General features: G+C 51.4%; 1 protein-coding gene across 2 annotated transcripts in view; it reads left to right on the top strand.

The window, feature by feature from the left end:
- Positions 1-16,243, top strand: part of LOC8039352 (polynucleotide 5'-hydroxyl-kinase NOL9) — a 100,302-nt gene that overhangs the window by 48,912 nt on the left and 35,147 nt on the right. For both annotated transcript variants that reach the window (XM_029972573.4, XM_029972579.4), the window contains 2 exons: positions 11,882-12,018; positions 13,596-13,809. In XM_029972573.4, coding sequence (XP_029828433.2) covers positions 11,882-12,018; positions 13,596-13,809 — 351 coding nt within the window. The remainder of the gene's footprint in view (positions 1-11,881; positions 12,019-13,595; positions 13,810-16,243) is intronic.

Genomic DNA, 16,243 nt, shown 5'->3' with positions numbered 1-16,243 from the left:
ACTCACCGCCCTCACGCACTCATAGCCCTCACGCACTCATAGCCCTCACGCCACTCACCGCCCTCGCTGCCCTCACCGCCCTCACGACCCTCACGCCACTCACCGCCCTCACGCCACTCACCGCCCTCACGCCACTCACCGCCCTCGCGCCACTCACTGCCCTCACGCCGCTCACCGCCCTCACGCCACTCACCGCCCTCACGCCACTCACCGCCCTCACGCTACTCACCGCCCTCACGCCACTCACCGCCCTTGCGGCCCTTACACCCCTCAAGGCCCTCACGCACTCATGGCCCTCGCGCCACTCAGGCCAGCTTCAGATGGGGCAATTTCGCCCAGAAACTTTACGTCGCAACACCAGCAACACGGGCCGCCCGCGATCCCACGCAGCAACCAATTGCTGCAATTTGCCATTGTCATCATAAAATTTTATTTTTCTTGCGCTATTTAGATACAATTACGCATTATAAACGTGTTTTTATGCATTTAAGTCTCGTTAAGAATACTAATGCACCTTTCTGAAACAGTTTATTTCGAAAAAAATTATTGATTTCAAACCAGAACCAAGTCTTTCGGCGTCATCATCACCGGCACGATTTATCACGTGAAAATTTTGCGTCCCTGATTGGATGCAGCCGCTTCAAACGTATTCGAATTTATTTATTTATTTATTTATTTACATACCCTCAAGGCCCTGGGGGCGTTACAGAGGGGAGTGAGTGAAAAAAAACAACAACAAACAGTAATAGAAGACATGGAATAGGTCACGGGTCACTTTCGCAAAAATAATTAGTAACAGCACTTTTAAACACATCTAACGAGGGTAATAATATTAATGACGCCGGAAGGTGGTTCTACTCTGGTGATGTCTTAGGAATGAAAGAATCGTGATAGGCTGAGGTTCGAGAATGAGGAACGCCGACTTTGTACTGATGATTAATGTGTGGAGAAACGTAAGGTGGGACGAGGAAGAGCTTTTCTTTAAGAATGGGGTTAGAATTATATATTTTATTGAAAAGACATAGACGAGAAAACTTACGGCGCAAAGAAAGCAGTGGCAAGGAGAGAAGAGATTTCATGGATGATACACTAGCTGTACGGTGATAATTGTTAAGTATGAAACGAGCGCCGCGGTTCTGAACTGACTCGAGATGAGAAGTGAGCGTCGTCTGACCAGGATCCCAGATTGAAGCTGCATACTCTAATTTTGAGCGAACCAAAGATTTGAATAATATTAGTTTGAGAGAAACTGGTGCTAAAGAAAAGTTACGTTTTAGGTAGCCTAACATAGAATTGGAATTAGAATTGCTCCGAGTTGCTTGCTTATTTCGAGCCGGACGCGATCTCAGCAATTCGTGTCGATCTAGGGAAGCTAGAGAACAACCCGCCATTAACACCAAAATTGCTGAGAAAGATGCTCGATCTGAAGGGTGCCTCACGCACTCACCGCCCTCACGCACTCATGGCCCTCACACACTTCATTCACTCACCGCCCTCACGGTCCTCACGCCACGCATGGCCCTCACACCCCTCATGCACTCACCGCCCTCACACCCCTCATGCACTCACCGCCCTCACACCACTCACGCACTCATGGCCCTCACGCCATTCATCGCCCTCACTCCCCTCATGCACTCATGGCCCTCATACCCCTTACCACCCTCATGGCCCTCACCGCCCTAACCACCCTCACAGCCCTCACCACCCTCACAGCCCTCACCACCCTCACAGCCCTCACCACTCTCACAGCCCTCACCGCCCTCACGTCCCTCACCACCCTCACAGCCCTCGCAGCCCTCACCGCCCTCACAGCCCTCACGGCCCTCACAGCCCTCACCACCCTCAAGCCGTCGCCGCCCTCAATGCCCTCACCACCCTCACGGCCCTCACCATTCTCACAGCCCTCACCGCCCTCGCAGCCTCACGGCCCTCACCACCCTCACGGCCCCCACCGCCCTCACAACCCTCACCACCCTCACAGCCCTCACGGCCCTCACCACCCTCACAGCCCTCACCACCCTCCAGCCCTCACCACCCTCACAGCCCTCACTGCCCTCACAGCCCTCACGGCCCTCACCACCCTCACAGCCCTCACCACCCTCACAGCTCTCACGGCCCTCACGGCCCTCACAGCCCTCACAGCCCTCACCGCCCTCACAGCCCTCACCACCCTCACAGCCCTCACCGCCCTTACCACCCTCACGGCCCTTACCGCCCTCACGGCCCTCACCACACTCACCGCCCTCACCGCCCTCACGGCCCTCACAGCCCTCACTGCTCTCACGGCCCTCACCGCCCTCACGGCCCTCACCACCGTCGCAGCCCTCACGGCCCTCACCGCCCTTACCACCCTCACAGCCCTCACGGCCCTCACCACACTCACAGCCCTCACCGCCCTCACAGCCCTCACCGCCCTCACAGCCCTCATCACACTCAAAGCCCTCACCGCCCTCACAGCCCTCACCGCCCTCACGGCCCTCACCACCCTCACAGCCCTCACTGCCCTCACAGCCCTCACGGCCCTCACAGCCCTCACCGCCCTCACGGCCCTCACCACCCTCGCAGCCCTCACGGCCCTCACCACCCTTACCACCCTCACAGCCCTCACCGCCCTTACCACCCTCACGGCCCTCACCACACTCACAGCCCTCACCGCCCTCACAGCCCTCACCGCCCTCACAGCCCTCACGGCCCTCACCACACTCACAGCCCTCACCACCCTCACAGCCCTCACCGCCCTCACAGCCCTCACAGCCCTCACCACCCTCACAGCTCTCACCGCCCTCACGGCCCTCACCACCCTCACAGCCCTCACCGCCCTCACAGCCCTCACCGCCCTCACAGCCCTCACCACCCTCACAGCCCTCACCACCCTCACAGCCCTCACCACCCTCACAGCCCCCACCGCCCTCACAGCCCCCACCACCCTCACAGCCCTCACGGCCCTCACCACCCTCACAGCCCTCACAGCCCTCACAGCCCTCACCACCTTCACAGCCCTCACAGCCCTCACTGCCCTTACCACCCTCACAGCCCTCACGGCCCTCACCACACTCACAGCCCTCACCGCCCTCACAGCCCTCACCACACTCACAGCCCTCACCGCCCTCACAGCCCTCACCGCCCTCACGGCCCTCACAGCCCTCACCGCCCTCACGGCCCTCACCACCCTCACAGCCCTCACCGCCCTGACGGCCCTCACCACCCTCGCAGCCCTCACCGCCCTCACGGCCCTCACAGCCCTCACCGCCCTCACGGCCCTCACGCACTCATAGCCCTCACAGCCCTCACCGCCCTCACGGCCCTCACAGCCCTCACAGTCCTCACCGCCCTCACTCACCCTCAAACTCATGAATTTTCCTGGATTAGAAACTCACCCTCACCTCACCTGTGAAGATCAGGGTGAGTGAGGGCCCTCATGAGCGAGGTTTGCTGAGGTATGCAAGTAATGCCTTCTGACAACGAGTTTCCGACAATGACCATCTACGCGATCTTTTATGCAGTGAAGAGCGGCGGCAGGTTATACATATGCCCCCGCCCCCCCTTTTTCTTCTTCCGACGCCACTTGTATGGTAGAACGCTCCTCGAACTCGAGTTGTGTCGGCTTCTGTGCTTTTTGCGAGGCGTTTCCTCCGTCCCAGAAAATAAACCTCCAGGACAATTACAAACTTAATTTATTATATGCCAGCGTCACTCGGGCGGCGTTCAATTGGGTTACTACCAGACTGCAAAAGCGTGGGGAGGTAGTTTGCCAGATCGCTTCAAGGTTTTTCCAAGCCTCAACCTCCTGCCTGCCCCTGGCCATTTCTAACTGGATGAGTATCGTAAAACAGTGCGTTCGTGTGATCACTGCTGTGTGATGCACGTTAAAGACCTCCCCGGCTGGCGGTCTCAATTACTGATCTATGGTCACACGTCACTCTGCACTGGCAAATATTCCAGCATATCCGGGACACTCGTCGTCTCATTTAATTGCCTGACCCAACTTCGCGGAGTCTAGATATCACACCCAAACTTTTCTAAACCTGGTTTCGTGAAAACCAGTGAGTCGTGAAAACATTTTTTGAAACTGAAACTGTGGACTTTGAAAACTTGGACCTAAAAGAAATTCGAAATCTAAGTTTTTTTTTTTTCGAATAAGCGTTAAACGAGAATCGAAACTCGTTGAAGTTTTCTAACTTTATGTAGAAAGAAGTTAGAAATTTTCTAACTTTTTGTCTATAAAAATTCAAGGCGTTCGAATTCTTCGTATTTTATATCTAAAGAATTTCGAAATCTTTGAATTTTTCGAATTTCAGATTCCAGGAAATTCGAAAATTTCGCATATCTCGAATTTCAAGTTAGGAAAGTTTGAAATCTTCCAATTTATCGGTCCTCAAGTAAAAAGATATTCGAAATATTCGAACCTGAAATTTTAGAAACCGTGAAAGCTTCAAACTTTTCGAATTCGAAACTCCACTGTGATCGAAAGTTGCGAATTTTTCGAATTCGAACCTCGGTCGGTACGAAAATATCTAAAATTTTCGAATTCGAACCTCAGTTTGCTTCGAAAATATTTTGTTTGTTTGTTTAAGACGTATTTTAATGATTTTTCCACCACCTTGACCTTACGTCATTTGTGGGGAAGATGAGGGGTGAGAGATGGGGAATACGATGAGGATGAAATGTTTAAAAATAGTGCCGGATACCGGCTTCTCGAATGAACTTAAGCAGAGAGTCCAGCACAATCTTTCTGTGCTGTATGTCGCCCCCTGGTCGCGTCCACTCTACGAAAGTTTTGGGTCGATGAGAAGCGGGGAGGTTGTATATGGTGGCCCGCCTTGAGCGTACAGTCGCTCTGCATTCCCAGAGAAGATGTATTATAGTTGCTGGACTCTTGCTCCCGCATCGAGTGCAGTCACCGTCGATAACCGGCCCGGGGTCATCGGGATGTCGGGCTCGCCTGGCTCTGTCCAGCTTAGCCTGCAGGGCAGGCGTTATTGCCGTGTTGGTGCGAATCCGGCGCAGAATAACGCGGTCGCTCCGGCTGTATTCGGCAGGTAATTCGCCGTCCGGATCTTGAGGGACCAGATCTTTCAGTGTCTTGCGCCTCTTCGTCCTTCCCAGGGACAGGAACTCGTTGGGGTCGAAGGGGAGGACATTAATTTCACCTTCTTGACATTGTTCCTGTTGCTCCTGGTCTGGTCTCGCAGGCGCAGCTTCAAGCGCCGTTCTGGCAGCATTGTCGGCCTCTTCGTTACCATATATGCCGGAGTGTCCCGGTACCCATCCAATTCGAAGGACGCGTCCTTCATCTGCAAATTGCTGGCCTAATTCTCGCAGCTGTTGGACGGTGTTGCTATAGGTGTCAACCTTGTCGCATTCTGCGTGTGCCTCCCTACTATCAGTGAATACCCATACGTGTTTGTAAAGGGCTTCTGTCTTGTTGCAGTGTGTGGCCGCTTGTTTGGCTCCTGCCAGTATAGCTTGTAGCTCGGCTTCCTTGAGGCTACATTCACTCTTAAGTACTTGGCTGCATGTCATCTGGGAGTTTAACATGAACCATCCAATGGCTCCTTGTCCGTCTCCTCGTAGTGCAGCATCTGTGTATACGTACAGGTTGGTAAAATCTCTGCTGTACTCTCGAACAAAGTCGATGTGGTCCATGACTCTTTGGAACCGCCGCTTTTCGTGGTCCTTCCCCATGTTGCGAGCCAGTGGGGCAAATGTAGTAAGCTGCATGGTTGTATCTTCGAGGCTTCGGTTTGGGAGCGTCGGAAGGTGATCCGTTGCGTAACCAATATGTCGCAATATGGCTCTTCCCGCTTCTGTGGTCTTGAGTCGGTCCAGTTGCGCGTCCTTGAGTGCGTCTGCCCGCTCCTTGAGAGTATTGAGCTTAGAGTGAACGTGCAGGTCTTCGATTTTTGCGAATTTTGGAAGTCCGCTAATTGCTCTCATAGCTTCCCTGTTGAGCCTTTCAAGTTTTAGGACTTGTGTTTGCGTAAGTCTATTGTAATTATATGCATAGAGCGCTTTCGAAGTCAGAAGCGCCAGGGCTAGGGTACGTGTTACCCTTTCTGTGGCTCCCCATTTCTTCGTGGCCACTCTTCTGATTAAGTGCAGCGTGCTCTTCCAGGTTTTCGTTACCCTCTTCATCCAGGTATGGGGCCTTTCGTCTTGATCGAGGAATAGTCCGAGAATCCTCAAACTTTCAACTCTCTCTATTTCATCTCCCTTCATGGTAAGGCGTATGTTCTGTGTTTCTGTCTGGGATTGAATGTGTCGGTTGCCCACCACTATGTATGAGGTCTTATTGGGTGCTGCAGACAGGCCTACGGAATCCAGAAACTCTACGATGGTGTCCAGTGCCTCCTGTAGTACCTCTTCTTGTCTTCCGACCGCTCCGCCTTTGGTCCAGATTGTGATATCATCTGCATAGATAGTGAAGCAGAGGTCTTCGATCCGGGCCAGGCGAGGCGGGAGATCGGCCATGACTAGGTTGAACAGCGTAGGTGAAAGGACTGCGCCTTGAGGGACTCCGACCCCATTCGATGTTTCTGGACCTGCGGTGTTTCCCACTTTGACTGTAAATTTCTGTCCCTCCAAGAAGGATTTTATGAAGTTGAGTGGTGCTCCTTGGATACCATGGGCCACTGCGCTGTCGATTATTGACTTGTGTGGTACGGAGTCAAACGCTTTTTTGACGTCTACTGCTACAATGATGCGTGGATCAACTTTGGAAGGTGTTTCTAGCACATCCGTGTAAATCATCAAAAGACTATCTTGAGTTCCGAGGTGTCTTCGGAAGCCTGTTTGCGTGTAGTGAAATGTGCCATTGTTCTCTAGAATGTGCTGAATCCTGTATAATGCCATTCTTTCTACGAGCTTGCATAAATTCGAGGTGAGTGAAATGGGCCTCATGTTAGCAAGCGACGTTGTGGGCTTGCCTGGTTTAGGAATCGGGATGACCCAGGACGTCTTCCACTCTTCTGGAACTTGACCTGTGGTCCAGATTTGGTTGATCCATATTAAGAGCTCCTCTGAATGTTCGTCTGGCAGGTTCCTAAGGAGAGCATAGGTAATGCCGTCTGGGCCTGGTGTGCTCTTGGTTTTGCATTGCCTTAGGGCCGAGATCAGCTCCCCCATAGTAAAGGGGGCGCTGGCAGGATCCCCTGGAGCATAGTATTGACACTTGTAAGTCTCTTGTGGGGCGGGTGTTGCGGGTTGTGGGAAGAAGAGTTGTCCGGCTTCTGCTGCCACTTGGTCTTCTGAAACTCGCAGTGCCAGCGCTATGTTTTGTGCTGCAGTCCGGCTTTTTTTTCTGCCTTGCATAGCTTGGAACGTCCTCCACATCTTGTCAAGGCCCGTCCTACTGTTGAAGGAGTCACAGTGGTCTTGCCATTGCTGCCTAGCAAGTTGGTTGGCGTACCTCTTCGCTGTCGCCGTCGCCAGATTGAGCTTTGCCCTCAATGCTGGTGGTTTGCCCTCATTTTTATATCTTTCCAGGGCTTCAATTCGGGAGGCCCATAGGTTGAGAAGGTGCGAATCCGGTGTCGGGTCGCCTTCCTTGACCTTTATGTCTTGTGTTGCTTCCTTGAGGGCTGCCTGTAATCTTTCTGTGAACCCGCTCTCGGTCAGCCCTTGAGTTAAAGCTTCCCTGAATTTGTCCCATTTCACTCGTTTGTGTACCCGCTTTTTTACGCCGGTTGAGAAATGGGTCAGTCTTACGGTGATTGGTAGATGGTCACTGCCCATACAGTCTTTTGAAAGTTGCCACTCGAGTTCGATGTTCCGAGTTGCCCAGGTGAGGTCGGGAGTGGTGTCCTTCTGCTTTGCGTGCATACCTATTCGCGTAGGCATATCTACGTCGTTCGCGAGTCTAAAACAGTTCAGTGTCATTGCTTCAGCTATTTCCTCGCCTTTGGGTGAGTCACGGGAGTAGCCCCACATGGTGTGCGTCGCATTGAAGTCCCCCCCCCACGATGATTGGTACCTTCCCTGCTGCAAGTTTCAGGTGGGGGATCCAAGCGGTCGCGTTACTGCGCACGTTATATCCCGGGCGCTCATAAACCGACACCACCACCAACCAACGAGCACCGATTTTCACCAGCACTGCCACAATTTCGTGATATTCGTTGCACCATTGCGACATGTCGATCTGGTCTTGTGGTAGTTTATCATCTACGAACACTGCTGCTTGTCCTTTAGCTACCGGCACGTTCGGCGTATCAGACCCCCTGCGCGGTCTTCCCCGTTTCTTGTACCGTATGGTCGGAGTCATATATACGTTATACCCCGCTATTGTTTTTTCTACACCCCCTACCTCCTGCAGCAGGAAGGCTACTGGTTTCTCTATAGTTAAGACACGTTTGTTCAGTTCACTCACTTTTCCCGCAAGTCCATGACAGTTCCATTGAACAACACATGGCGGCCTCGGGGCTTGGCCCCGATTTGAAGCCCTGTTATTAGTTGAAGCCATCTTGACTGTCGTGGCTCATCGTGTTGGTGCTTGACGAGTTTAGTTTGCTACTATTTTCTTGTCCTTGGAACAATGAGCGGACAGCCTCATGCAGAACTGGTGTTATCATGGCTTTAAGCTCATTTTGCACGATCTCTCTGACCACGCTCATGATGGTGTTCTGGAGATCTGCCTTGATGCTGGCGATCATTCCCTCCATAGAGGTCTTGAATTCCGCCCGTGTTACCAATGCTTGGTCTCTCTCTGAGCTTGCCTGGGATATGTTTGTCGCCGTGTATGTGGCTTGGTGTTGTAGCGGCTCGGAATGCCATTGGGTTGTTGTTTCCATCTGCCCTCGAGTCGGTACTCGTGACCTGGACCCCATGAGAGCTGCTTTCATGGCTTGAACCATGCGTGGAATATCTTCGTCCTCTCTCTCTTCTATTGTACTTGTTGCGGGCGCTATCGCCGTCTTTGGAAGCGCTGGGAAGTGTCCCTCCGTCTTTGGCGGCGGGGTTGGCGTGGGAATCTCTTCTCCCTTGGGTAGTTGCGCAGCACGGTCCCGTGGCGTGCTTTCATCCCTCGGCCCAGTGTCCGAAGACCGTCTTGATCGAGGTGCCTGACGTCTGTCGCGTCTGGGTTTCGCCCCCGTTTTTCCCTTCTGTCGAAGCTGTTCGTTGGCCTCCCTCCATTTGGGGCAGGAAGAATCCGTGGCCAGGTGGGCCCCCTTGCAGTTCTTACACTGCGGGGAGGTGTCCATGCACCCATCTTCTCCGTGCATGTGTTCCCTTCCGCAGTCCGGGCATCTCTGCTCTTCTTCGTTAGGGCAGATGTCCGCTTTGTGTCCGATAGCATGACAATGCGTGCACACAACCGCGCGGGGTCTGTATGCACATACTTGCCTCATGCAATCGTAGTATGTGACATATCTTGGGGTTCTCCTACCCTCGAATGTGATTAGGGCTGTCTTACTGTTCTTGCCCATCGGTCTTGCTTCCAGGATCCAGTGTGTAGTGCTGACCAGGTTCGGTAGCAGGTTTTCTGGGTCGTCGGTTGGGTCGATTCCGTAAATTACCCCTCTGACCTGGTTTCCATTCAGGGCGAGGTATGTGGAAACTGGAATTTCCTTGTCTGGTGTTCGTATCGTCTTCAGCTTTAAGAAGTGTTCCGCAAGGTGTGGCAACCAGGTGTCCACCGCAATGGTATTAGTGACCTCTTGGATCCTAATTCGATAGCACCTTTCGTACTTGGAATGGTTGTCAATAGATTTTGCTAGGGCAGTCTTCAGATCTTTTGGCGACAACTCTGTCACACGCACTCGCTCACGCGGTCGTAATATGACTGTGTCGTGTTTGTCACCATCACCTCCCGGCTGTTTCTTCATGGGTGTCGGCGCTATCGCTTTCTTCCGGGCGCCTCTAGAGACGACGGTTGACCATGCAGCTTGGTCCATCTCGTCATCACCTGATGGGTCACGTGAGCTCCACGAAGCTTGGTGACAATTCATATCGGCAGCGCTCGGAGGCTCCGAATTTTGGAGTGCTGGGTGTCCCGACGCATCAAGTTGAATGTGGTGATTGTCGGCTTTCGCCGCCTCACCGAGCGTCGGCATCGCCTTCACCAGGCATAACTGATGTTGCTCGGCGTCATTGGTTGTCGGGTCGCTTGGAGCCCTTGTGGTGTTATGATCGTCTTCCCGGGATTTCTGGTCCAGGGTGAGTGCAGTCTTCGTCAGCGAAAGGCCTTTTCTCAACGTGTAGAGTGGATTCACCCCTGTCGCTGCATTGGTCGCGTCAGCTGCTGCCATTAGGCTTAGCTTGGCTGTCGGTGCGGTTGCGTTTGGCAAGGCCTTCTTTCCGGTTCTCTGCCTTGCTGCTTTGGTCCCAACCACCAGAAGATGCTTGGCTCCGGTGCCGGGAGGGTTCCCATGCTCCGTCGTCGTCCTTTGGGGGGCCATAAGCCCCCGAAACAGGCAAAATTGGGCAAAAACTCTGGAGTTCAAAGATTAAGTGCTCCTACCTTAAGAAACTTCGTCGTCCTCGAAAATATTGAAACCTTTCGAAATCAAACTTAGGGTGGTTCGCGACATCCCTAGTAACTGACGACTAACCGAACTACCATGCTTACTCGAATATAGGTCGATTATGAATGTTGATCAACCCCAAGCCAGTAAACTTGCGGTGAATGATAAAAAAAGGTTATTTGAATAGAGGTCGATCCAGATTTTTATAAAAAAGGAAGAAAAAAAACTATTGGACGAACGTTTATTTTGGCGTGCCTGGGCTGAAACTCGCTCGTCGAACGCTGTGGTCACGTCTTTGTCGGGACTTAGAAAACCACGAGCCTCTAAACCGGTGGTTTCCAACTGCAAAGCGCTCACCTCAGCACCCCCTTTTCTTTAGAAAAGAAGATACCCAGTTGCTTTTTTTTTGTTGACTCGGGCTCGTTGGCACAAGCCCGTAATGAAGGGTACAGCCATTATCAGCTCTTTACTTTTAGTGTTTAAAACAGTAGAGGATGCCCTTTTCTCACTGCAAGTAGTTGTCTCATCCCCATCATTTTGACAAGTCCCCAAGGGGTCCCTAGACACACCCATGCTCGAGAACCACTGCTCGCGTCGGGCTGGACCCTTTTGCCCCAGCACCCTCGCGTGAGGCGCTTCGCACGCTTTAGGAAGTGACCAACACGTCTCAGTTCAGTTTTGCTCGCTTTTATAAATCAACATTCTTCGGTCATCATTCTGCTTTGGTAGAAAATCACCGTCAACCTGTATTCTAATACAAATCAAATATTCCCATCTCGAGGTATCTCCCCTCCCGATCTCGGTGTTATTGCGACGAGTGCAGAAGCCTCGTAAACAATAATACACATAGCGGGGGGCGTTTGACTGGTAGTTATGCAATGACTCGGATCCTCTAAAATTAGGCTTAAACTGTAGATGCACTTTACTTAGGGTCGGTCGAGGAAATTTGGGCGCTTGGGTAACCCGCGGAGGCGGGGTTTTTTGCTCAGTCGAGTCTTTTTTGTGTCGCGACGGACTGCTTCTGCTGGTCAGCGACACAAAGGAGTCTGGTACTCGCTTTTTCTACGTACCGGTCTTTATTCTGACCAGTAGAGGCCCCAATATATGCTACCAGGGTGAAAGCAAAAAAAGCTGCGTCCATGTGCCCCCAGCACGCCTTCTATCGTACTTGCCGAGTCCCGTTGTTGACGGAGCTACTCACCGTGTTTGGACGTTTTACCGACGCGGAGAAGGACGGCAACCGCCGAATGTCTGAGTGTTATGTTGAAAGTGGTGGATGCCGTTCGTCAACGCGGCAGAATGCGGCTTACCATAACTGAGGGAAGATTACCCAGTTTAAGAACCCAGGTAGCAATAAATCCAACATTGGCGAACACTGCAGAGTGGACTGCACGTGTGCCTGACAAGGAGTGTACTTGCAGGATGTACTTCCTGGGCCACGTGAGTCCAGCGAGCCAGCCGGATGCCTACTCAGCGGCGGTATCCAAGCTGCTGGAGCACTGCCGGCAGCACTTCCCCAACACCCCGCTGGTGGTGAACACCATGGGATGGGTGGCCGGTAAGGCACGAGACCTCCTTTGAACCCCTGGCCAGTTCATGAAGGTTTACGAAGAGGGTTCTTTGTTTCTGGCTAGAGCCCTAGCTTTCTCTCGTCTTTGGGGGTGTCGATTTCTTTACGAAAACGGGAGTCTCTTGGGCCCCTTTGTTTCAGTCTGTGGGGGCAGGTAATGCAGCATTCCGAAATGATATCGAAGAATTTGCCAGAAGCATTCTAATTGCAACCTAGAGAACCGCTCACACACATTGTAAGGGCACAATACTGCAAACGACTCAATTTTTGCGAGAATCTAGTTTTCGGAAGTTTCGTGACTAGAAAATTCTTGCGAAAAATTAATCATTGTGCGTATATATCACTTTGTAGTAACGAATATGTGACATAGCACTCCCAACCGTGAAATTTTGTGTTCGCAAAATATTCCTGACCTACCTTTTGCAAAATTTTTAAAATATTGAGTCCACAAATTATCGAATCCTTTACAGTATAGATTCTTACATGTCGAAATCCTGTTTGCCACCAGTGACCATTGTTTAGTCGAGTAAAATTATTAGTGCCTTAGGTCAGACAGTTGACTCTCGGTAATCCGAAGGTCACGGGGACAGCGAAATGCTTCAAATTGAAAAGACATTAGTCATGTGCAAATACTAGTGGGATTTTGAGTTTGAAGCAAATTTGAAGAAATAATGGTTCCGGCCAAATTTTTTAGGATAGAATATTGAACAGTTTCTCTACGCCTTTGACTACCGTGCACCATTAGTAAATTAAAATTCAGCTGCATTCTTGAAAGTCGTTCCCAACCTTCCGCTTGTTCACTTCTAAGCTTGGTTAACTTAATATCCCGAGCCCACCCCCTGCCGCCTGAAATTTAAAAAGGTGAGGTCGGTCATGTCTCAGTCGGTAACCACAAAATCTTTAAAAAAAAAGCTCAAAAATCTACATTTTCCTGTACATATCTAGTACAGCTGCACAAGAGATACATTAAACTCAAAACTGTAATTAGTTCCATGTTTTATGCAAGAAATGTTCCGAATGTTTTACTATCGCAAAGTTTGTTGCTTGCATACATGCAATGAACACCGCCGATGGGCATACAGCGCAAACGTTTTTTCTGTGAAAGCACGTTTCTAACACTGCTATGTTCTCTTCGTTAGTAAAAAAAGAAGAGTCAACAAATAAAATAGAGAATCCAACCAGGTGCATCGAGCGAGCAAGTGCGCGGGTGAAAGAAGCGACAAGGAGCGAGGCTGGGGAAGTGGGAAAGCCGGCAATTGTGTTGGCAAATACTTTGGCGCTGGGCCTAGTGGGCTCCTTGTCAATCGCAAGGAGCAGGCTCTTGCGCAGCTTTCTTGTTTGGTGCATGCAGACATGCGTGCGTCCGTGCACGGCGTGCTATCAACGCAGGTTAAGGCAGCATTCCTGCATGGTATGGATGGCACCACGAACACGGAGCCCAAAATGGGACGCTTTAACCCGCAGAGACACTTTACGTACCGTAGTTCTAACATTCAGAATTGGGCGACCGTCGGGAAAATGGCGGAGACGTAGTCCCGGCCGCTGCCGTCTGTGCATGCGTGCAGGCATTGGTCTCTCCCTGCTGGTGGACGTGATCCGGCGGACCTCCCCGACGGACTTGATCCAGCTGCGGCCCGGGTCGGCGGATGCGGAGGACCTGCCCCCGCTGGATCCCCACGTGGTGGAGCGTGCCTGCGGCTGGCTCACGGCGAGGGGGGACGGCACCGGTCCACGGGTCTTCTCCTGCCACCAGCTGCCGGGGGGCACCTGGAGGGCCAGGTGGGCATCCCCCGAGCACAGAAACGAAAGATAAATGGACGAAAATGGGGAGTGGGCGATCTTTTGGGATGCAACAGCAAAATGTTATAGAAAGATAGCGATAAGCTACCTGCTATCAACCACACGGAAACGAAAACTGCTACCGCAGATGACGAACATGACAGATTCGCGTCCCAGCATCCGATGAACATGAGGAAATTCGTTATAAACAAATATTGCTGAATGCCAATGCAGCAGATTCGCGCCGTGCAATGAACATACCGGAATCCACTGCAAACTCAGTGTTCACAGAAACTGATATTCCACACGCAGTTCGCAAAGGAAAGCGCGGGAACACTCTGTGGACTCGCATGTCACAGGAACAGATACCGGTACCTCAAATGGCGGACGCAACACATGTGCGTTTCACGGTGAGATAAACTTGCAGAAAACCTTTACATACTCTCTTATCACGGGAACCATTATCGCGCGCGCAGATCACGGACAAAAGAAAAGAATGCAGGAATCGGCAATGAACTGGCACGTCACGTGAACGGATATCGCAAACGCAGCAGGTTCATGTGTCATGGTGCTATTAACAAGAGGGAACCCGCTGTGAACATGCTTGTCGTACGCACCGCAGATCTTGTGATTCCCGTGATTCCCATGGGACATCGTGTTATGGATACAGACCCTTTCAGGCAACATTTCATGGGCGCCGCCATCTTGACGTCACGTGACCCTGCCGCCATAACCGACCTTCAGTTTGTCGCCGTTGCTCCGCGTTGTGCGTTGCAGCGGCCGCCACCGGAGCATTGTTTTTTAGTTATTTTACATTCCGCATTGAAATACTGTGTTTTCTTTAGGTATTTTCAATATTTCTGGTTTTCATTTATCATTTGGCATATATATTTTAACTCAGCTTTTGTACTTTTTTTTATTTATGAAATGGATTCGGACAGCGAATAGATTGACAATAGAAGATGATGGCCTAGGGTTCAGAGACCATGTAAGTTCATCACATTCTTATGTTTTTGTCGCTAATAAAGGGCAGTCAACACCATTGCGACATATGCCAATTTAAAATGACGCAGTAAGGCTATCGTAGTCGTGCTTCTCGCTGCATATGCGCGCTGATTTCTGTAAAGCCGAACCGCATGTAAGCGATTTAGCGTGCGACGTGACGAGTGGCGGTGACAACGACGAGAGCCAGCGACGAAGACTTCTCAGTGTCGCCTGTCGCGTCGCTCGGTTTTTGAGTTTTTAGAAAGCGTCGCTCACCGTCTTGGTCGCTTGCTCCCGTTGCTTCCATGCGGTTTGCCTCGTCGCGCGACTGACCGAGCGACAGCGATGCGGGTCTCCATCGCTTGTCTCGTTGCTCGTTAAATCGCTTGCATGCGGTTTATATTTACTATTGAGGTGCCAATGGTTCAATGCTGTGTGCATCCAAATCGCATGTAAGCGATTTGGCGAGCGACGAGATAAAAGACTGCCACCCGCTTCGCTGTCGCTCGGTCAGTCGGGAGACGAGGCAAACCGCATGGAAGCGACAGAAGCTAGCGACCAAGACGGTGAGCGACGTTTTCTAGAAATCCAAAGACAGAGCGATGCGACGGGCGACCATGAGAACTTTCCGTCGCTCGTCGCTGACTCTTGTCGTTGTCACCGCTGCTCGTCTTGTCGCACGCTAAATCGCTTACATACATTTCGGCGTTACGAAAACGAGCGCGCATGTGCAGCGAGAAGCACGACTGCCTTACTGCGTCATTTGAAATTCGCATATGTCGCACTGGTGTTGACTGCCTTTTATTAGCGACAAAAACGTAAGAATGTGATGAACTTACATGGTTTCTAAAGCCTAAGCCATAACCTTGTATCGTCGATCAATTCGCTGTCCGATTCCAATTCATAAATAAAAAAATACGAGAGCTATGTTGAAATATAGATATCAAATGATTCAATGAAAGCCCGAAATATCGAAAAGGCCTAAAGGAAACACGCTATTTTAACGAGGAACGTAAAAGAACACGAAAACAAAGCTCTGGTGGTGGCCGGTGCAGCACACAACACGGGGCAACGGCGAGGAACTAGAGGTCGGCTATGGCGGCTTGGAAAGCGCGCGGAGGGCATGCCGACTGGTGGCAGCTCGAGTAACTTACTCACTGAAAGCGTCTATATATTGTATCCCGGCCTCGTAGGGCAACCAGGAAGAAGCTGACGTGACACGATCGTGTAGCCGAACGAAACTGATGTTTACTTTGATGGTATGGCCTATATACAGGCGTTACCCAATGTTACCACCTAACATCATCCCCTTCTAATTAACAAAAACAAGGAACTCAAGAACTCGCTCAAGAACAGGAAGTAAAACAGTGTTAGTTAACAAAGTCTCGGAGCCACGCAGGTCTTTTCTGCTGCGATGTGGATCCAGTAGATCTTGCGTTGCCTCGAACCG

The sequence above is a fragment of the Ixodes scapularis genome, unplaced genomic scaffold, assembly GCF_016920785.2.
Source record: "Ixodes scapularis isolate PalLabHiFi unplaced genomic scaffold, ASM1692078v2 PGA_scaffold2__306_contigs__length_199485367, whole genome shotgun sequence".
In the NCBI taxonomy this organism is placed as follows: Eukaryota; Metazoa; Arthropoda; class Arachnida; order Ixodida; family Ixodidae; genus Ixodes; species Ixodes scapularis.
This window is presented reverse-complemented; position numbering and strand designations above follow the sequence as displayed.